The sequence below is a fragment of the Dictyostelium purpureum genome (assembly GCF_000190715.1).
Source record: "Dictyostelium purpureum unplaced genomic scaffold DICPUscaffold_347, whole genome shotgun sequence".
NCBI classification, from domain to species: domain Eukaryota; phylum Evosea; class Eumycetozoa; order Dictyosteliales; family Dictyosteliaceae; genus Dictyostelium; species Dictyostelium purpureum.
The window spans coordinates 13,420-35,110 of NW_003519683.1; the positions used below are offsets into that span (position 1 = coordinate 13,420).

Here is a 21,691-nt window from a genome sequence, read left to right on the forward strand (position 1 = left end):
TAGTTTAAATTTATATAAACACTTATGCGATATGTTAAAAAAAAAAAAAAACAAAAAAAACTATTTTTTTTTTTTTTTTTTTTTAATTAAATTTTTTATTTTTATTTTTATTTTTATTTTATTTTTTTTTATTTTTTATAATTATAATTAAATATCATTTAATATTTAAAATTTTTTTTTTTTTTCATAGGTATTAAATTCCTAGTGGTATATACCATCAATTGGTATACATTATTTAAAGTTAGTATATTGGTTTTTTTTTTATATTATTTTAAAAGATTCGCAATTTATTTTACCCCCGCACAAGTAAACCATACACATACAACTAAATAAAATTTAAAATCTAAATTAAAATAATTTTTTTTCTTTTATTTAAAATAATTTTTTTTTTCTTTTCATTAAAATAAATAAACAATTATTTATATATAATGAAAATAAATTTATTTTTAAGATTCTAATTTTTTAAAAAATAATTTTTTTTTTTTTCAAACAGGAATGAAAATTTTTAAAAAATTCAAAAATATATTAACTATACCATTCACATATGGGTTAAAAACTAGGATAGCCTTAGTAGAGGCATTTATAACGATGGTTGGAAGTGTATATGCTTTAATTCCATGGGGATTCGATTTCAATATAAACGTTTTATGTTTAATCCCAGTGTTTTGCATTATGACATCATGTAATGTTTCATCTTATAGCTCGATTATGTCTGGTGCAACAATGTTTTTAGGTACAGCAGCTGCAAGCTTTTATGTATATATAGTCATTATAGTGGTAAGAGATATAAGATGGATTACATTTATAATTACCTTCTTTTTCTCTTATATATTAGCTACTCTGGTGGTAATGCCTGGAAGGAGATGGTTAGCCGGCTTATTTATGAAGAAGATGTTTTTAGATATTATTGTAGTTTTGTATTTTACCCCAGTAGAAAGTGTTCATTCAAACATTTGGCAAAATATTGTAGCGGGTGGATTTATTTATAGCTCAGTTTTAATAGGTGCCCTTTTATTCCCAAATTTAGCATCCCGTTTACTTTTTAGAAAGTCAATTAAAACTATGTACTCTGCAAGAATTTATTTTAGGGCATTGGGTTATCAATTAGAAGATAAAATATTTAAAGAATCTTATAATATTTTAAATAATAATAATAATAATGAAAATATAAATAGTACAAATATATCAAATTCAGCAGCAATTACAAATAGTATTTTTTATAATAGCAATAATATGTTTTTAGGTAACAATTACCGTACTCCTTTTGAGGAGGTTGAAAATCAACTAATTAAAGAACAGCAGTTAAAAAGTTCAAGTCATATATTATTTAAATCAAATAATGATATTAATAACAATAATAATATACTCAGTAATACACTTTGTGGTAATTTAAATCCAAATTCATCGGTTTTAAACTCCAGTTCAAATAGTTGTTTTAGTAATAATACATTAAATTCAAACAATACAATAAATTCAAATAATAAAAATGTATTTGAAATTCCAAATTTTATTCCAGTTTTACCAAATAGTAGCACAAGTAATGCAAACTCTAGTTTCGAAGAAAAAGAAAAATTAAAATTACCATTAGCAAGATCAATAGGTATCGATAGGAATACAATAATAGATTTTAAACATCAAGAAAAACAATTGCAACAACAACTACAACAAATTTTAGAAACCCAGGAAACTTTATCAAATGCTAACGATTCAATTAAAGATAGCCAAAATATTGAACTAGAGTCAATAAAATCAAATGAAAATCAATTTAGCATACCGCCAAACTCACCAATTGAAGTAACACCTCAACAATCACAACCACCACAAATAACTGAAGAAATACCAAAAATTTTAATTAATTCCCCAACAACTATTGGTAATGAACCAGCCGATCTCAAGAGTATTAAATCAATTGACCGAGAAATGTCTGTAAATAACCAAGATATTATTAGCAACAACAATGATGGTGATGATAGTGGTGAAAAAGAAAAAGAAAAAGAAAAGAAAAAAGAAAATAAGAAAATTCTAAAAACTTTAAACTATGAAATTTCAAATGACGAAATAAGTAAAAAGAAAATTAAGGATTTAAATAAAAAAGGTTTAGACTCTGGAGAAATAGAGGTAGAACTTTTAGAAATTAAATTAACAAATGAAATTACAAGAATGCAATCATTATTCAATGAATCAAAAGCAGAGTTCTGGAATGCAGATTTAAATCAAACCTATTCAAAGTTAATATTAATGTTCGAGTTATCATTTAAGAAGTTGGTTTCCATTAAAATGTCAATTCAAAATGGGTTTAGTCCTTTAGCAAGTCAAGAGTTAATTTCACCTTTGGTACCATTTATAGATTGTGTTGTTGAAGAGGTTTATTTGCAAATGGGTTTAATGATTGATATTTTATCATCTAAAAAATTACCAGAAAATAAAAGAAATAATAGTATCGATAAACAAAAAGAGAAAGAAAAAGAAACAACAGATGAAAATAGTAGTGGTAAACAAGAAAGTACCACTGGGATTTATAATGGTGATGTTATTAGTATTGTTAGTTCAATTCTTTATAATTCATTTGATGAAACTGAAGAGCTAGTTCATAGGGTTAGAGGGGCTTTTAAAAAAGTAGTTGACCAATATCAAAAAAACAATCACCCAATTTTAAATGCGACAGAGGTTTCAAAAGTACATTTCTTTGTTCATGAAATTATGTCTTTTACCCTACAACAACGTCAAATTGCAGATACTTTAATCAAAATTAAAAATTTACAAAGAAGAGAATCATGTAGATGGGAAATTATTAAACATGGTGTATTGTTTGTGTTTATAAGCTTCCCAAGATTATTTTGGAAAATATTAAAGTTCATCTATACTTTCTTTATAAAGAATATTATCCGTTTATTTAGAAGAAAAAGCAAAGTTCCTCCACAACAAGAGCAAACAATTTCAGAACCAGACGAACTAGATTCATTATTTATAAAAATACTAAAATGGATTCATTTTAATTTCTTTTTAAATAATAAATGGAGGTATCCGTTACAGGTTGCATTTGGATTATTATCAACTATTATTCCATTCTTTTATTTTGATGGTTGGTCTCATGGGAGATTTGTTGTTCATGGTGTTTGGACATGTGCCACTGTTATGCTTGTCATGGTTCCTTCTGCTGGTGCAACTATCACTCGTGGTATTAATCGTTTTATTGGTACTATCGCAGGGGCTATTGTTGGTTTTCTCACATCCCTTTTATGTAGTATTATCCCAACTCCAGCAAAAGAAATTGTAATTCTTTTAATTACATTTATTTGGAGTGTAATCATCTCTTATCCACAACAAGATGTCAGATATTCATATGGTGGGGCAGTTTCAGGTATTACCTTTTTATTAATTGTATTGGGTCAGAATTTCACTAAAGATTTCGATTATATGTATGGTGTTTTAAGAGCCTTTCACATTTTGGTTGGTGTAGTTTGGGTAATCATTATAGGTTTAGTAATTTTTCCATATTTCAGTTACAAAAATTCAAGAATTAAAATATTTAAAATTACAAATCAAATGTCAGATACCTTTATAAATATTATTGAACATGGTTTAAGAATGGGAGAAGAAATAACCACAAATAATAATATGAAATTAAGTATATTTTTAAATAAAGATCAAGATCAAGATCAAGGAGAACAGGTCAAAGATGGATCAAATGGTGCATCTAATATTAATAGTCCAAATGATAATAACATTAGTACCAATAATAACACCAATAATAACAACAATAGCTTAACAGATGAAAGAAGAAAGGTTTTAATTGAAATTTTAAAAGATTGCAACGATGAGGAGTTTATTGATGGTAATTATAATAGTGAAACTAGAGAATCCCAGTACAATCTTAATGCAGCTTATATCCACGATCCACATTTTAATATTATTTCAATCAATGATGAAACTATTCAACACAGAAGGGAAATGAGAAAAATTATTATGGACTCAATTAGGACAATCAAAATATCAATAGATCAAGTTAAATCCTCTCTCTATGATATTAGATCAGAAATGGTTTTCGTATCACCTTCAAAAACTAGCAAATACTTTACAATTGTAGATAAATTAAACGAATCTTTCACAAGACTTGTAGCATTGGAAAATTCATTTAATCCCATTTTTAGTGATCTATTAATTTTATCGATGTTCGAATTAAAAAGACCACTTAACCAATTATTTAAACAATTGAACCATTCAAAATTTGAACTCAGTCAACTGATAGATGGTAAACATGACAAAAAATCATCATTAAAAGCAATATTAGATTCATCTTCCTCCATTAATGACAGTTTGGTTCAATTAGGCTCAGTTTTCCAATCAATCCGTGTTTTACTTTTAAATGAAAAAGTTTTCCACCATCTCCATCCTGAAATGATCCAATTTGGTTCGGGTATTCATTCTATTCAAAATTTTATCAAAACATACACAGAGCTTTTAGAAGATCTTAGATCAATCAGAAAAGAAAAAAGTTATTTAAAATCTTTCTTAAAAATAAAACATTAGATTAATTATTTTGTTTTTAAAATACATATTAATAAATAATTTATTTTTTTTTTTTTATCTTTTTTTAAACTATAATTTTCGAAAATTATATATATTTTTAATTTTATAAAAATATATTATTATTGTTTCTATTACTATTATTATTATTATTATTACTATTATTATTATTTAATTTGTTTTGATAAAGAAATTTGGTTTAATAATTCTGAAAGGGTTTTAAGAATAGAATCATTAAGTGATTGAGTTGATGGTCTACTAAAACCTGAACCACACTCTGGTAAACCTTGGAAACCTAATTTTTTGAGATGACCAATTCCATAGTTGTTTGAGGTGCCATTAAGAGGTAAATTAGCAGAAGCACCAGAGGCATTAATAGCATTACTTGATGATGAGAGTGATGAGTTTGATGAGTTTAATGGTGGGGATGAAGAGCTATTTAAAATTGGTGATGAAGCTAAATGTGGATGAAGTTCAGATTTTGGAGGTTCAATAGAGAACATATGTTCCATAATGGAGAGTGAAGCTGACATCATCTTTTCAATTTGAGAGGTTGAAATGATACTAGAAAGTTTGGGGATAAAAGTTTTGTAGATAACTGGGAAAGCTTGTGGCATAAATTGAATACCTTCTTTCAAAGCTTCATAGATAAAAAGTTGTTCATGTTCACGATCTGTGTGGGCTAAAACTGTAACGAGGAATGTGAATAAAAGACTTGCATGATCAACATCTGGGATCATATGATCGTTGAATAAAACATGAAGTGGTGAAGTTCTATTAGAGCCACCATCACTTGCTAATTGAATGATTTGTTCTAGATTACCAACTTCACTTTCAGTAGTTAATAATGCAGCTAAATAACCTAAAATACCTGAACCATTTGATTTCTTTGCACTGATTGTAAGGAATGTGGTTAAAAGACGTGATGTTGTGGTCTTGGTTGAAGGGTATTTCAAACCTTTTAAGAGATGTGAGGCAATGGCAAATGAGAAATTGGACTCAAAGCTAACGCCGGTAATACCATCTAATTTGCTAAGAATAATAGCATGTGGATCTCTTGATGCCATAAATGTTTTAGTAACTGATTCTTTAAATAGATCGGCACGATCTAATACTTTAAGCATTACTTCCAAGAAAGAAATAGCGGCTGTGAAAATTCTTGGGTCATAGATTTGGATAAATGTAGTGGCAACCCAGAATAATGATGTAAGGAATCTGCTGTTAACTGGAAGGTATTCGAAAAGCTTGGTGAGGCAACTTAGGATACTAACAATTAAATCATTATTTTCTTGAATGACTTTTGGTGATGATGATGAAACAACATTCTTTAATACACGAATAATATTTTCAAAGAGTTCATCATTTACAAAAGTTGATGAACGAGCTATAATACCTAAAATAATAAATGAACGTGCTTGGATTGGAGGATTTGATCTCATAGAGTTAATTGTGGTGAAACTTAGCCATCTTGAGTGCCATGCTGTACCGATAGTTTGATTATTTGGTGAACATATATTTAAAGCCTGGAGAATACTGCTAACGACTGGATCAACATTGGTAATTGACATTTTTTCTAATTCTTTAGAGGTTGGATCTGGGGTAGTAAAGTCGATATTTAAACTAGCACCACCAATACCAAAAAGTAATTTGAATGATGGTTGGCCAAATTCTGATAACATGAATGGTAAACCTGATAATTTGTTTTCGTTTGAAACCAATGTGGTATAAAGTGAATGAACAGTATTAATTAAAAGACCATGAGTTGTAATACGAACATTAACATTGCCAGTTGAGAATAATGTGCAAATGATAAATAATAACTCTGGAAGATACTGTTGAGCATAAATGAGATTATCAAATGAAAGTTGAAGTAAGAGACGAAGATAAACAATAATTTGTGGCCATAATTTGTGTTCAGAGAGTTCAGCTGCTGGAGTTTCACCTGTTCTTTCTAAAAGCTTGATAAGTTTGTGAATGATTTTGCCTGAGACTAATTGTGGTGATTCACATGCCATCGATGAAATCATTTCACCAACTATTTCACATGCATTACCACCAAAGCCAGACTCGATACATTTCTTTAAGCAACACTTTAATGCAAGGTTAACTAATTCTGGATCTTGTCTACCGAAGGTTTCCCAAACTTTAGAGAGGATTACTGATTTCATACTTGTTTCACGAACACCCAAATCAATAAGACTAGTAATAACATTGATAGTCTTTTGATATTTTTCTTCGCTGTGTTCAGATTTTTGACAGAAAATGACCAAATTTGGAATCCATGGTGAGATATAATCTAAAATTAAATATTTGGCTACAGATGAGGCCTTGGTAATACCATGTAAACATTCTGTTAAAAATTCTAAAGTGAGGCCGGTTTCGGTTTTAGCTAATTTTTCTGATACACGAATAACAAATTGGGTGCTATTCTTTGGGATACAAAGACCATTGGTTTCTAAGAGTTGATGTTTTAATGAGAAATTCGAATTTCTACATAATGCAGATAACATATTATATGAAGCTACACGGAGTGAATTCTTTGGACTACCTAAATTTAAAAGAGCAACATTTAATAATGTACCTGGAATATCTTGTGGTCTAAATACACGATTTGAAATTTTAGTTTCTGGTTTTGAAAGCTTCCAACGAGCTTTAGATTGATTAACAGCTTGAATAATTTGTTGAATAGCTGGTGAACGGAAAGTCATAGTTCTAACACCTTCAAATTCATAATTAATAATAAACTCTTGATCTTCTCCAACTGATGATGATCTTGTAATTTCTAAAACATTTGATATATGGAAGAGATCAATTAAAGTAGTTTGTTTACCAAAGAGATTATGTAAATTAATGCTAACTAATTGTAAAAGGTCGGTACTAACACGAAGTGTAATCATTTTTTCACCACCATATTGGCCAGATAATTTAAGTACTGGTGAGAAAGTAGATTTAACATCAGTTTCAACAGCTACACTTGATGATGGAAGTCCTGATTCTTTTTCCTCAATGATTTCATAAAATTTTTGTGGATGAGTGATGAATACAACCTTCTTTGAAACTGCTGAACCCATTAATTTTGAAAGACGTTTTGAATATTTTTTAACAGTATGATTTGGATTAATAATGATAATTGATTTAACTTGTTCTGCTAAATAGTCTGGGAAATGACGTAACCAAGTTGTACACCATGGAAGTGGAATTTGGTGTTCAACACCAACCAAAGTGCAATCGATGACCAATACAAATGGATTTCTATTAACATCTTGAAGAGTCTTTAAAATGTGATATAAAAGATGCTCCATATCAACTGATCTCTCTATTCTACGAGCAATATAATAGAAAACTGCATGTTTTTCTTTGGTGACACCATGTTTAAAGAAGATTTTCTTTTGTTTTAGAGCGTCTGTATTGAAATTTGAAAGTCTACGCATAAACTCTTCATAGATACCAGTTGCACCTTGTTTTGATTGCTGATTTGAACGAGCTACAATAGTTTTCTTTTTACTCTTGGCATCTTGAAGATCAGGTGGTGGACCAAGACGTTGAAGAATTTGAATGAGACGATCAGCAACTTCTTTTTGATTCATGACTGAGGAAATTTGGTTGGTAATCTTTTCTAAACTAAAACTGAAGTGTTGATGTAATAAAATGATATCTTCGTCTTTTTGTTCATCGGTGATGTTTGTTTTTGGAACTGGAGTACTTTCGGCATTTAATATAGTGAATGATTCGAAAATATCATCAATGACTTTAGCATATTCGTTAACAAATTGATTTAAATTGGCCATATAATTTTCACGAACACCCATTTGACCATTTGCCATATTTTGAAGAATTTTGGTACATAAAACCAAAGCTCTACGAGTTTCTTTACTTATAGTACTACCTTGAGTAACAATGCCAAAACCTTCTGGTGAAACGATAGCTGGGCAAATAAATCTTAAAAACATGATACCACCAATAGCCATTCTTTCACTACCAGGGAATCTTTCGGTAACAACTTTGCTAATATAATTACAAATTTCTCTAAATGATGTTGGAAGAAGATTGGTCGAATTTTGGATTGCTGAAATAAATTGTTTACAAAGATTAATAAGAGCAGTAGTATTTGCTTGAATATCTTCACCTGCTTGAATTTTTCCTGGATCAATTTCCATTGATTCTGTATTGTTTTGAATAGTTTTAATAACTGGATATAATGTACCCTTTAAGTATGGACCACCAACTAATTTAGCATAAGCAGCCAACATTTTAGTGGCAACAGAATTTCTACGGAATAAAGTATTTGCACCTTCGGTAATATCAACTTCATGTTGAATAACAGCTTTTAATACAGCCATGGTCTTATCGTTTGCTTCGGAAAAATTAACCAAAACTCTTGCAACTTCATCAGCTTCTGTAATTTGGGTAATTTCACCTAAAGCAATAATGGAATGATAATCGGCTTCTAAGAGTAATTCTACAAATTTTTCGTAACGATCACTACTATTATCATCTTCAATTACAAAACCAGTACCTTGATTTAAAATATTTGCAATGACACGAAGGAAAGCTGAACGAGTTTCGTGATCTTCATGATAACCCATAGTAACGAAATATTCTAAACCACTGCTGATATTGGCACTAAGCATATTTGAAAGACTCTTGATTGCATTTTCAGCTAATTGTGGTGGTGATTCATTATCTTGTTTACGGGTTAATAAAGTTGTAAAGAAAGTAAAGTATTTACCAAACTTGTTACCTTGAGCATCACCATCGCCACTTGTTAAAACCAAACCACGAAGTAATGAAGCCATAGTTGTAATACAAGCAACATCTACTTCTTTTAAGAGTTTTTTAGTAAGGGTAATTTCATTCTTTGAGGCTGGGTCAGCAGAGATTTGAGCTTCTATACGACTGTTATCAGTTGAAACAGATAGAGAGGATTTCAAATTGAAATCACTGGTCCACTCGATAATGTTTTCGACAAGAGTATTTCTAAATTCCATTTCTTTACTGAAAGAGATATGATGACGTTTGATCATCATAATTTCCAAAAGAGAACAGAAATTCTTTTTAATTTTTAATGATGTAGTTGATTGAACTAAATAATTGATATATTTGATTATTAATAGCATAAGACCTTCAAATGAGGTAACCATTGAAAGATCATCTGCTTCATGAGAAAGATCTAAAATGTGCTTAACAATACCAATAACTTGGTCAACAAAGAGTGTATAACGATCATTAACCTCTAATTGGCCAGCTTCACCAAAATAACTTTGGAGTTCGGCTTGAAGATGACGGAAAAGGTAACTATATGATGCTGGAGATAAACCTGTTCCAATTAAAGACATTGCAGTTTCACGAATAAAAGCGTTATCACTAACGATTAATTCCATGAGTTCATCCATAAATGAATTGATTACCTTTACAATCTTTTCTGTTGGTTGATTCTTTTTGAAATTTGGACGAAGACCTCTTTGCTCTACAATTGGGGTAATTTTAACGGTAGTTTCTTTGTTAAATGTAACAGCAGATAAACCACAAAGGAAACCCAATCCATTATGCCACTCTTGTTTAACTTCGGCTGGAGTTTTATCGGTGATTAAACGTGGTATAACATTAGCTGCTAATTTTTCTTTTTTAGTTTTATCTTGTTCATCATTGTAGAGAAGAGCTGGAGTTAAAGCTGTCCAACGAGAATAAACATCTTCCCATGCAGCAAAATTACCTGTGGTTTGAGCTTCCATACGACGAAGTAAAGTACGAATAACTTTTTGTTGATGTTGTCTACCAGTTTGAAGAACACCTGCAGTTGAAAGTTTTTTATAAACATTATAATTGGATACGATAGAGTTTACTTCATCCATTTCACCAAGAATTTCAATCTCTTCACATAAAAGACCAAAGCAAGTGGCACATTTTGAACAAATATCTGGTTCGGATGAACAGAGATGGATTAAAAGTGCAACTTCTAATTTTGTTGAACCTTGAGAACGAACATCTTTAACTTGTTGCTCTGGACGTAAATTTTCTTTATATTTCTCTAAAAAGCTATTTCTTCTAACTAAAATTTCTTCAAGTAAAGTAACAAGCTTTTGAATTTGTTCTGCTTTAATTTCTTTTTGTTCGATTAATGTATTTGCTAATGAAACATTGACTGCTGAGCTAATTTCCCAAAATCCGTTAATCATATTTTTTGCACACCAACTTTCAATATAAATTGGGTTATGGAACTTTAATAATGTTTCAGCTGAAACTTCTGAAATTTCTGGTAAATGAAATTGGGATGAACAAAAACATAAACCAATAATAATATTTCTTATCTCTTCTAAATCTTGTGCTGGTGTTTTCTAAGTTAAAAAAAAAATTAGTAAATTTGAATTTAAAAAATAAAAGGTGATTGGGTTTCTCCTGCAAAAAAAAGATTTGCACATTAAATTTCTACTTACTAATGAATATAATGGTAAATTTGGATCAGCCAAAAATAATTGAATTAAAAATGACATTATTTGAATATCTAGATTAATACGTTCAAATTGAGATTTTGATTTTTTGTCGGTGGCATTCTTTAAATGAATATAATTACGAATTGAAGCTAAATTATCTTGGAATAATTGACGGAGTGGTCCAGCAACTAAAGGATATGCATCTGCAATGGTTGGATTCCATGGCAAAGAATTACCCTCTTGAGCAATGCGTAACAAAGATTTAACCAATACTAATTTATAATGTGGTGGTGAATCTTGGCTAAAGAATTCTGGGATTAAAGTTTGAACCTTACGTGGTGAAATTCTAAATGAGGAAACTAAACAATCGGTCATTAATTCTAAATCGTATGGACCTTCTGCTGATTTACTACTGAATAAACGTTCTTTTAATTCATTTTCGATTGCTGGAACAATATAACGGAGAGCAGACATATCAGATTTTGAGACAAAGGTGGAGGCCTTGCAGATATCAACATAACAAACAGATGCAACATCAGCCAATTTACCTACTTTTAATGATTTCTTTAATGAATCCAAAAACTTTTCTTTACTTGCAAAATCGGTACTCTTATCTTTGTAGATTTTTAATAGGATATCTGGGCAGAGAATGAGCAACATTGTTTGTAAAGGCCAAAAACTATTTTTGAGTGTGGTTTTTTTAGCCCAACCATCTAAAATATCGAAAAGAATATCGGGATTACCTGGTAAACGTTCACCTGATTGACACAAAGCAACAAACTCCATTGGGTAGTTATCGATCCAATTCCATACTGCCTTCTTCATAACTTGCGATATAATTAATTGTTGTTTCTCTTTTTTGAAGTGTTGAGCACTTTTGGTAATCTTGTCTAAAAGTTCACTAAGACGTTTTGAATTTAAATTCATGTGCTCTACCAAATAGAATTGGGATGTTAATTCATCAGTTTCTTTGCCAGTTACAATTGCATGTATTATCTCTGTAATCTTTCCCGATACTGTTTCATAATTTGTAGCTGAAATTTGGAAAATAACTTTACCTGAACTATTTTGAAGCTCAACCTCATTATTACTATAGGATTTCATTAAACAGGTCATACAATGTTGTAATATAGTTTTAGCCAAAATCTCCTCTAATGGTGGTGGTAAAATTTGTTCTTCTTTTTCTTTTAATCTAATTGCTTCTTTTTCGTCCAATCCTTGAACATTACGAAATTGTGATTTCTTTTTAAAAAAAATTAAAAAATAATATTAATATAAATAATGATTTTTTAATTTGATGTTTATTGTTTACTTACGATATGATGCCATTGATGAGCCATACACTTTGCTAACAAATCTAAAATATAAGTTTGAGCCCAAGCGTTGTGTTCAATAGTTTCATCCTTGTCTTTTCTTTTAATTAAACTCTCTAATGAATCTGATAAACCAGTTGCAATTATCATCAATCTGCTTGCACTAAGATTAATTAAAGTATCTTCATTATATTTTCTTATAAGCTCTTGTTGAATTTGATCTTGAGTCTGATAGCCTCCAACATTTTTATGTAATTTTATCTATTAAAAATAAAAATAAAAAAATTAATATAATGTTAAACCATAGATATATTTTAAATATGAATATATACCTGAACATTAATTCTACCTATTAAATCACCAATGAGTTTATCTTCAAAATCATTCGATGCCATAGCTTTTTGATTATTATTGACTATTATTATTGATTATTACTATTGATTATTATTTATATTATTATTACACAAATTTATTTTGATTAAATTTACAAAAATATCGATTATTTTTTTTTCTTTAATAAAATGAATGGTACTATACAGGAAATGTTTGTTTTGATGATGATGATGTTTAAATTTTTTATATTACAATACTGAACAGTAACAAATAAAAAATATGAAAACAAAATAAAAACAAATAAAAACAAATAAAAAAATAAAAAAAGATATTAAAATTTTTTTTTTTTTTTTTTTTTTTTTATTCAACACACAAACAAAAAAAAAAAAAAAAAGAAAATTTTTTTTAGTTGGTTATGTTGTGTGTTTAATTTTACTATTAAATAGAATAGAATAAACAATTACAATATAATAAATGTTATTATATATAAATCACTTATTTATTCTTTTCTAATTTTTTGGTATTATATATTATATAATTTTTGAAAAAAAAAATAAAAAAAAAAAAAGATTTTTTACATAAAATTTTTTTTAAAAAATAATTTAAAAAAATAAAAAAAAAAAAATTTTAATTTTTTTTTTTTTTATTTTATTTTATTTTTTTTTTTTTTAGATATTTATTTTCTTTTTATTTTTTATCGAAGATTAATTTTAATTTTATTGCACCCAAATTTATGATAAAAGTGTGGATTTGGATATAAAAAACCCAACAAAATTTTATAATATATAAATTAAATTATTAATTTATACATTTGTTTCTTTAATATTTGAAAAACTTTTTCCTATTTGGTGACAATGTTAATCCAAAAAAAAATTAATCAGAAAAAAAATTTTAATTTTAATTTTTTTTTTTAAAATAATAAATAAATTTTATTTGGTAAATTCTAATTTGGAAAAAAAAAAAAAAATTTTGGCGGATTTGATTTTTTGATTGTTTTGATTATTATTATAATTATTATTATTAATTTAGCATTCAAATGATTTGAATATAAACATTAAAAAACAAAGTATTGCTAAAAACCAAGCTATTAATGGATTGTGAAACATTGATGGATAAGATTGATTCACCATTGATTGAATTAAATTTCTGAAACCCCCACTATTTCTAATACTATCACTTGCATTACTATCGCTTGATTGTGGGAATAAAAAACTATTTTTATTTCTTTTTCTTAATTCATTTTCTTTTTTTAAATCCTCTTGAATTTGAGATTTGGTAATCTTTTCAATATTTGATCTTAACTCTTGTACTTTGTTTGAAAGTTCTTTATTTACCAACTCTAAACTATCCTTTTCATTTGAACACTTGTTTAAAAGAGATTGGAAATTATCGTTATCTTTTGAGAGCAATTTAATTTCGTTTAACTTTTCTTTCAAATCACTTTCTAATCGCTCATTTCTTTCAATCTCTTTTCTAATTTCAATTTCTTTTTCGGCCAATTTGGTATCTTTTGGTGACGATTGATTACTTGATGGTATTGTTGAAGTCGAAACATCACTTCCATTTGGACTATCTGGCTCTTTTGAATTTAAAATTATATCTTTAATAATATCTTTACTATTACTATCTAAAAGATGAGTAACACTCGACGACAAATTTGATGGTAGTTGATTTTGTTGAGATTCTTTAACTTGATTTGTAAGTTTTTCTAATTTCTTTTGAAATTCTAATCTTTCAATAAACAATTGCTTTTTGGCATAGTTTTCTAATGATTGGGCTCTATGGAAATGTTCTTCATATTCCAATACTTTAACCCTACAATCATCAATAAGAGTTTGGAGTGAGGCAGAGAGTCTCTTTTGGTCACTGAGGTCACCTTGAAGTTTTTTAATGGAGTTATTTAGTTCTTTAATTTCTTCATTCTTTTGGCAAACTATTTTGTTATGTGTAATCTCTGAAATACTATTCTTAAAATGATCTTCCTCGGTTAGTTCATCCCATGTAGTACCAGTTGATTGTGATGAATTTTTTTCATTTTCATAATTGCTATTAACATTTAATGATGTTGATATCATATTTTTATTATTTGAATTTTTATTAATTTCTGTTGGTGAATGTTTAATATTATTTTCTAATTCAAATCTTAATATTTTATTATTATTGTTATTATTATTGCTATTATTATTATTATTATTATTATTATTATTACTATTATTATCTTTAATATTATTTTTTTCTTTGATATTATTCTCTTTACTACTATTTTGATAATTTTCTTCTTTACTATTATAATCTTTATTTTCGCCAATACTATTTAAATTATTATTTTTATTATTTTGTATAAAATATATCTCTCCTTGATATTCTAATAATTTATTTGCCCCATTTGTAACTATGTTTCCCAATTCTTTTTTTGATATAATTTCTTTTGAAGCTTTTATAATGGGTTTATCATTATATTTTAAATAACTTGATTTTATATTCATCTATATTAAGAACAATATTATAATAAATAATAAAACAATAATTATTTTATAATAATATAAAAAAAAAAATTATGTTAACATATAAATTTAAAATAATAAATTTTTATTTTATAAAACAATAATGTAATGAAAAATAAAATAAAAATAAAAAAATAAAAACTATTAATTAAAAAAAAATCTAATATGGCATAAAATAAATCACATAAAATATTTTTTTACTTACATATAAAGTTGGTTGTGTTAAAGATGATGAGGGGAATGGGACTGTTACAGAGTAATTTGTATTCTCTTCAGTATGTAATGATAAATCAATTGAACTATGGCATAAAATATTATTATTCTATAAAATAAAAAAATTAAAAAATAGTTAATAAATAATAAATTATCTAAAAGATTTAAATTATTTAATTGGTGCTTACATGGTAAATATAAATATTTAATAACTTTTGTTCATAGTTTGTATTTAAAATATGATCAATTTTTGAATGAATGGTATTTGAAAATAAATGGACTTTAAAAACAACTTTTTCTTGAGGAACAATGGCAATGCAGTCCCCACCGGGCATACTATTGGAACCATCTATTTTATTACCAAGGAGAATTTTACTTTGTTTTCTTGAAAGAGTTTTTGGTATCTTTTCTAATTCGATATATGGGGTATTGCTGCTTGATGAACCAGAGGTTTGAGTGTTTCCAGTGTTTGAATAACCATTACGATGACTGTGATTCTTTGAATCATATGGAATTTCGCTAAATGATACACTATGTGTTAAATTTGCCGAATTGTGAAATTTTTCAATATTACTGTCCACTACTCTAATATCCCTTGTGCTTCCCTTTTCGCTTTTACCTCTTTCCCATTTGATACTGATAAACTGATCAATTAAATCATCTGATAAATTAACCAATTTCTTAAATTCGAGTTCATATTGAATTTTAATTTTATCTTTTCTAACATGTGATAATCCATCTTTAATATTTCTAATCATTATGATTTATTTAAAACTATTATTATTGTTATTAACTGTAAAAACGATATTAACTATATTAGCTATTATTATATTATTATTATTTAAGAAAGCTATTTATTAAAAATTTCTAATTAATTAATTATATTTTATATAAAAAAATAATTATTAAAAAATTTTATTAAGTTTAAATAAATAAAAAAAAAAAAAAATAAATAAATAATTATAAAAAATTATTATTATTGATAAAAAAATTATTTTATTAAATATATATGTTGTGAAAATTATTATAAATTTTGATTAGTGAATATTTATTACTTCATTAATATATATAGATACTATAATATGCTATGATGTTTAGTATAATTATTATATTAATTTTAAAAAATATAATTGTTTACACCTCTAGATATTTTTAAAAAAAAAAAATTTTAAAATGTATTATAAATTTGTGTCTGTGAGGGTTTGTGTCTGTGAATGGTGGGTGTGTTTACTATTTTATTTAATATAAATATATTTTTATAATAAAAAATAAATATAAATAAAAAAAAAGAAATATATTGCAATTTATGTAATATTATTGTATTTAAGTAATATGTGTGAATTATGTGGGGTGAATGGTGTGGTTTTAAAAATAGATAATTTTTTTAAATTTTATTTTTAAAAAAAAAAAAAAGAAAAAAAATATAAAAATAAAAATAAAAATAAAATAAAACAAAAAAAAAAAAAAAAAAAAAAACAAAAAAAAAAAAAAAAAAAGGGGAAGGGGATTATTACTTTAAATAAATATACAAACAATTGATAAACTTAAATGGGGGATGGGGGAAAGTCTGAAAACTTAAGGATTCATTGTTTTTATTTTATTATTATAAAATTTATCAAAATTTTGATTTTTATTAAAATTACTTTTTTTTTGGTTTTTTTTTGGTTTTTTTTTGGGGGGGGTTTTTTAAAATTGGAGTTAAATATGTAATTTATTAATTTAAATTAAAGTTTATTTTAACTTAAATTATATTTAAGTTTTATTTATTTGAATATCTTTCTTTGAATATTAACTTTCCTCATAAATAAAATGATATTAAAAAAAAAAAAAAAACATAATTTAACTTTTTTTTTTAATGAAATAAATTAAAAAATAAAAAAAAATGATTTTTTCGTTTTTTTTTTTTTTTTAAATTTTTTAAAAACACACAATATTATATAATATTTAATATATATAATATTCGACTCGAAATGTCAGATAACAGCGGATCAACTGGTGGTAATAATGTTAAAGATAAAATTTATAAAATTTTAGAAGCAATGGGAATTGAAAGAAACCCCAAAACTTTTGGAGGGAAATTTTTAAAAGGTTTTCAATTAATTACAATTCCATTATTTATTTTTATTTTGGCATCAAAGCCATATGTAAGTATTATTTATTTTAAAACTATTTTGTTTAATAAAAATAACTAAACTCTAACTAACCCTAATAATAGTTTGAAGAAAGAAATTTATCAAACAAACTATATAATGAAAGAAGATTGGAGGCATTAGAAATGCAAAAAGCCAAGGAAAGAAGCGAAAAATTTGATAAAGAACACCCAGAAATAGCAAGAGAATTAGAAAACTACCAAAAATCATTAGAACAAATGAAGAATAATAATGGTAATAAATAATAGATTTAATAATAATAATAATAATAATAATAATAATAGTAATAATAATCGATAATAAAAATATCAAATTAAAAATTTATATTTTAAACAATTTGTACATAATAATAATAATAATAATAATAAATAAAAATAAAATTAAAAATTTATAAATAAATTAAATATACAAAATTAAAATTTTATTTTATATTTTTATATATTTTTTAAAAAAAAAAAATTAATAAATAATATTTTTATTCAATTAATTCAATTGAAAGTATACCTTGTGGTTGATGGAGATATGGTACGGCAGTAAAAGTATTATTTCTAATTTGAATACCTAATTTTTCAGTAAGGATGGTTTGAACAGCATCAATATCAGTTGGATGACCATGAACACAACCGTGTGAGTTTGGCATTGGTAAAGTTGGGTTCCAATCTGGCCATTCACCAGTATGCATAAGAATACCATCTCTAATATTGCTAATAATGATAAAAGCATTACCAGCAATACCTTGAACAGCACGATTAATTGGATATGGACCGAAATCAGTTGGATCTGGTTCTGGTGAATTTAAATCAAAGGTCATTAAACCTGTTGGGGTATTACCTGAATTACAAAACTCATTTTGTGCTAAACCTGTAGCATTATTATTTTGACCATGGGTTCTAACAGTGAATTGTAATAAAACATTTAAATCAGCATCATAAAGAGTTGCAGTGGTTTCAATAGATCTATTCTTGTATACTGGGATATGGACTTTATATAAAAATCCTGGTGGAATTTGACCATTATCTTTATAACCATCTGCAGAGTTTAATTCTAATAATAAATTTGCTGTTTCTACATCTAAAACACCTGTTGATTTACTAATTTAAAATTAAAATAAAAAATATTTATACTGTTAATATTTATAAAAAAAAAACACACTATTTATATTTTAATTGATTTTTACAGATTGTTTAATGATTGGAATTTACCAAGAGCCATTTCAGTATCTGAATCAAAGTTTGATGATAATGATAAATTTTCTAAACCTTTGGTTCTGGTTAAAAGGTTTTGAAGGATATAGATATCACCTCCACTTAAGACTGGCGAGCTTAATGATAATGATCTATAGAATGGACATGGGAATGATTGTGATAAAACAATACCAATAAAAAATATTATTAAAATTAAAGATTTAATAAATTTCATTTTATTATATTTTATGTCTTATAATTTTGACAGTTTGTATAAAAAAATAAAAAAATAAAACCAAAAAATAAAAAAAAATAAAAATAAAAATAAAAATAAAATTTTTTTTTTACCAGACCAAAAAAAAAAATCTGTATTATAAAAAAATTTTTATAAAAAATATTTTTTATAATTTTTCATCACCCAAACCTAATTTTTTTTATATTTTCTAAATTGAGGTTTTAGTTAAGGTTCTTTTGAATAGAACATTTAACTTTATTTTTATTTTCACAATAAAAAAAATACATAATAAAAAAAAAAAAATTATCTAATAAAAAAAAAAAAAAAAAGAATTTATAAAAACAAACTTTTTTTATAAAAATTTTTTTTTTGCCAAATTTTTTTTTTTTTTTTAAAAAAGCTTAATATAATAAATATTTTTTTTTTTTTTTTTTTTTTTTAAAGGGAAGATAATTAAAAGCAAATGCTTTAAATTAATCAGTAAAATATATAATAAATATTATTAGTGTAAGCGACCCAACTTAAAAATATTGAAAAAAAGTTCCTTTGATAAACAGATATAGAAAGAAAACTCTCTTTATCTCTCCAAAAAAAAAGATGAGCTGAGTAATTGCGGATCGAGAGATGAAATAATGAGTTAGCAACCCGAACACCAATGAGTTCTATACCCGAACACCGATGTACAGCGCCTGCGGTTCCTATGGTTGTCTCCAGCCATAGTACTTGGAAGGCCTGTTGATTACACCAATGATCAAGGTATGTGTTCCGAGATAATTTCCACAGAACCATAACCCCTTGGGCTAAAGTTACTACTACCAATATTTCATTTTATACACAAATTTTACACAAATTGGATGTTTGGTTAAATGTTCATTACTTAAAGAATATTTTAAAGCGAAGTATCTCGATTCCTGTGTACTTGACACATCTCTCAAAGAATAACTTTTTTTAAAAAAAATTTCAAGAGTTGGTTTTTTTGAATTTGGAAAAGTTGTGGGATATTTTAAAAAATATTTTTTCCAAAATTTGAAAATTATTTTATATCAATCTTTAAATACCAAAAAATTAAAACAAAACAAAATAGATTATTTATTCTATTTAAAAAAAAAAAAAAAAAAAAAAACCAAATTAATGATTGAAATTGAAAAAGAATGATAATGGTGTTTTAATAAAAATTATTTATATTTAAAGTATATATATATATTTTATTTAGAATTTTAATTAAATATAGTAAAGCAAAAAATTGGATGAAGTGTTTTAATATCTATTTCGTCTATTGCTAAAAAAGTTGTAAAAAATAAATTATTATTATTATTATTATTATTATTATTTTTATTATTATTATTCATATTAAAAGATATTGATTCTGAAAATGAGCCAGCTTTATATGGACAATTTGTAAATACATTGCAAAAATCTTTTATTTCATCATAGTAATTTGGTTGGTTTGTGCCCATATTATAAGTATCTATTTGAATGCTACCGTTATTTATTTCTTTATTTAAATATCCCTCTATATTATAGTGGCTTGTTCCGTGACTATCTGTTATGGCGGTAATATTTCCTATTGATAATAGTCCTCTTCCATCACTACAGTCGAACCATCTAAAACTTGTAGCATTATTATAAAAGGTAAATAATACTATTATTAAAAATAAAATTTTCATTTTTATTTATTTATTTTATTTTATTTTATTTTATTTAAATATTGTTATTTTCTATTAATATTATTTTTAATAATTGTATTTTTTTTATTATTTGTTTATATTTATTTTAAAAAAAAAAAAAAACAACTGTTTTTGATTAAAAAAAAAAATTCCTTTTATACCGAAACAATATTGTAAGATTTTGGTATCAAAATACCCATCAACGTATGTTATCCATTAATTAATCAATTACCATAATTTTACATTATTTCGAAAATTATAATTTTTATTTATAAAATTTAAATATTATAAATAATTTTTATTTAAAAGAAATTTATATAAATTCATAAAAAAAAAAAATTTTATTTTTTTTTAATTTTTTTTCATTTTTTTTTTATTTTTTTTAGCTTGTTTCCAAATTATTACTTTCAATTAAAATGATGAACACAACAACAAGAGCAGTTACCAATAACGAAATTATTAAAATCTATAGGTCACTTATCAGAAAAGCAAGGGATGATTTAAAATTTTCAAATTATGAATACTTTAGATTCAGACTAAATAATGCTTTTAAAGAGCCAGTTAGTAATTCCTATGAAAAGTTTAGAAAGTTCCAAGTAACATCAAAAATTATTATAATAATAAAACATTTTAATGATCATTTTACAAAATACTAATATTACATTTTATTTTATTTATATAGGATGCAGAGTATTTATTAAATAATAAACTTGGTGGAATGTTATAAAAAAAAAAAAAAAAAAAAAAAAAACTAAATTTATAAATTTTGTATATAACTAAAAATAAAAGAAATATTAAACTAAACTATAAACTATTATTATTATTTTAAATTTTTTACATTTATTTTATTTATATATATTTTTTTTTTTGGTTTTTTTTTTTATATATTTTTCTTTTTTTTTTTTTTTTTTTTTTTTCCTTTTTTTTTTCCCCCCCCCCCCCCCCTTTTTTTAAATTTTTAAAAAGAAATTTTTTGTTAAAAATCAAAAAAAAAAAAAAAAATTTTGAATGGGGGGTTTTGGATGGATTTTTTTTGGGTTTGGTTTTTTTTTTTTTTTTTTAAAATTAAGAAAATTTTTTTAAAAAAAACCCAAAAATTTTAAAGGGTGTTTTCCCAAATTGGGTTAAAACCCC

The 21,691-nt window shown here is 25.5% G+C and overlaps 6 protein-coding genes across 6 annotated transcripts; 3 read left to right on the plus strand and 3 right to left on the minus strand.

The window, feature by feature from the left end:
• Positions 1 to 495: 495 nt before the first annotated feature.
• DICPUDRAFT_58007 (uncharacterized protein) lies at positions 496 to 4,554 on the plus strand (the record flags this gene model as incomplete). Its single annotated transcript, XM_003292450.1, has 3 exons — positions 496 to 1,922; positions 2,064 to 2,852; positions 2,901 to 4,554. The coding sequence occupies 3 exons, from the start codon at positions 496 to 498 to the stop codon at positions 4,528 to 4,530; spliced, it is 3,846 nt and encodes a 1,281-aa protein (XP_003292498.1). The 3' UTR covers positions 4,531 to 4,554.
• DICPUDRAFT_50487 (uncharacterized protein) lies at positions 4,549 to 16,079 on the minus strand (the record flags this gene model as incomplete). The annotated part of the gene is made up of 4 exons (XM_003292456.1): positions 4,549 to 5,559; positions 14,348 to 15,090; positions 15,314 to 15,430; positions 15,510 to 16,079. 4 exons carry the CDS (start codon positions 16,077 to 16,079, stop codon positions 4,695 to 4,697), a joined length of 2,295 nt encoding a protein of 764 aa, XP_003292504.1. The 3' UTR covers positions 4,549 to 4,694.
• A 1,212-nt stretch (positions 16,080 to 17,291) lies between these two features.
• Positions 17,292 to 17,716, plus strand: DICPUDRAFT_157220 (uncharacterized protein; the record flags this gene model as incomplete). Its single annotated transcript, XM_003292451.1, has 2 exons — positions 17,292 to 17,465; positions 17,537 to 17,716. 2 exons carry the CDS (start codon positions 17,292 to 17,294, stop codon positions 17,714 to 17,716), a joined length of 354 nt encoding a protein of 117 aa, XP_003292499.1.
• Positions 17,717 to 17,946: 230 nt separating this feature from the next.
• Positions 17,947 to 18,890, minus strand: DICPUDRAFT_157221 (uncharacterized protein; the record flags this gene model as incomplete). Its single annotated transcript, XM_003292457.1, has 2 exons — positions 17,947 to 18,562; positions 18,649 to 18,890. The coding sequence occupies 2 exons, from the start codon at positions 18,888 to 18,890 to the stop codon at positions 17,947 to 17,949; spliced, it is 858 nt and encodes a 285-aa protein (XP_003292505.1).
• A 1,217-nt stretch (positions 18,891 to 20,107) lies between these two features.
• On the minus strand, positions 20,108 to 20,557 carry DICPUDRAFT_157222 (uncharacterized protein; the record flags this gene model as incomplete). Its single annotated transcript, XM_003292458.1, has 1 exon — positions 20,108 to 20,557. One exon carries the CDS (start codon positions 20,555 to 20,557, stop codon positions 20,108 to 20,110), a length of 450 nt encoding a protein of 149 aa, XP_003292506.1.
• A 419-nt stretch (positions 20,558 to 20,976) lies between these two features.
• Positions 20,977 to 21,213, plus strand: DICPUDRAFT_40660 (uncharacterized protein; the record flags this gene model as incomplete). Its single annotated transcript, XM_003292452.1, has 1 exon — positions 20,977 to 21,213. The coding sequence occupies one exon, from the start codon at positions 20,977 to 20,979 to the stop codon at positions 21,211 to 21,213; it is 237 nt and encodes a 78-aa protein (XP_003292500.1).
• Between the last annotated feature and the right edge of the window lie 478 nt (positions 21,214 to 21,691).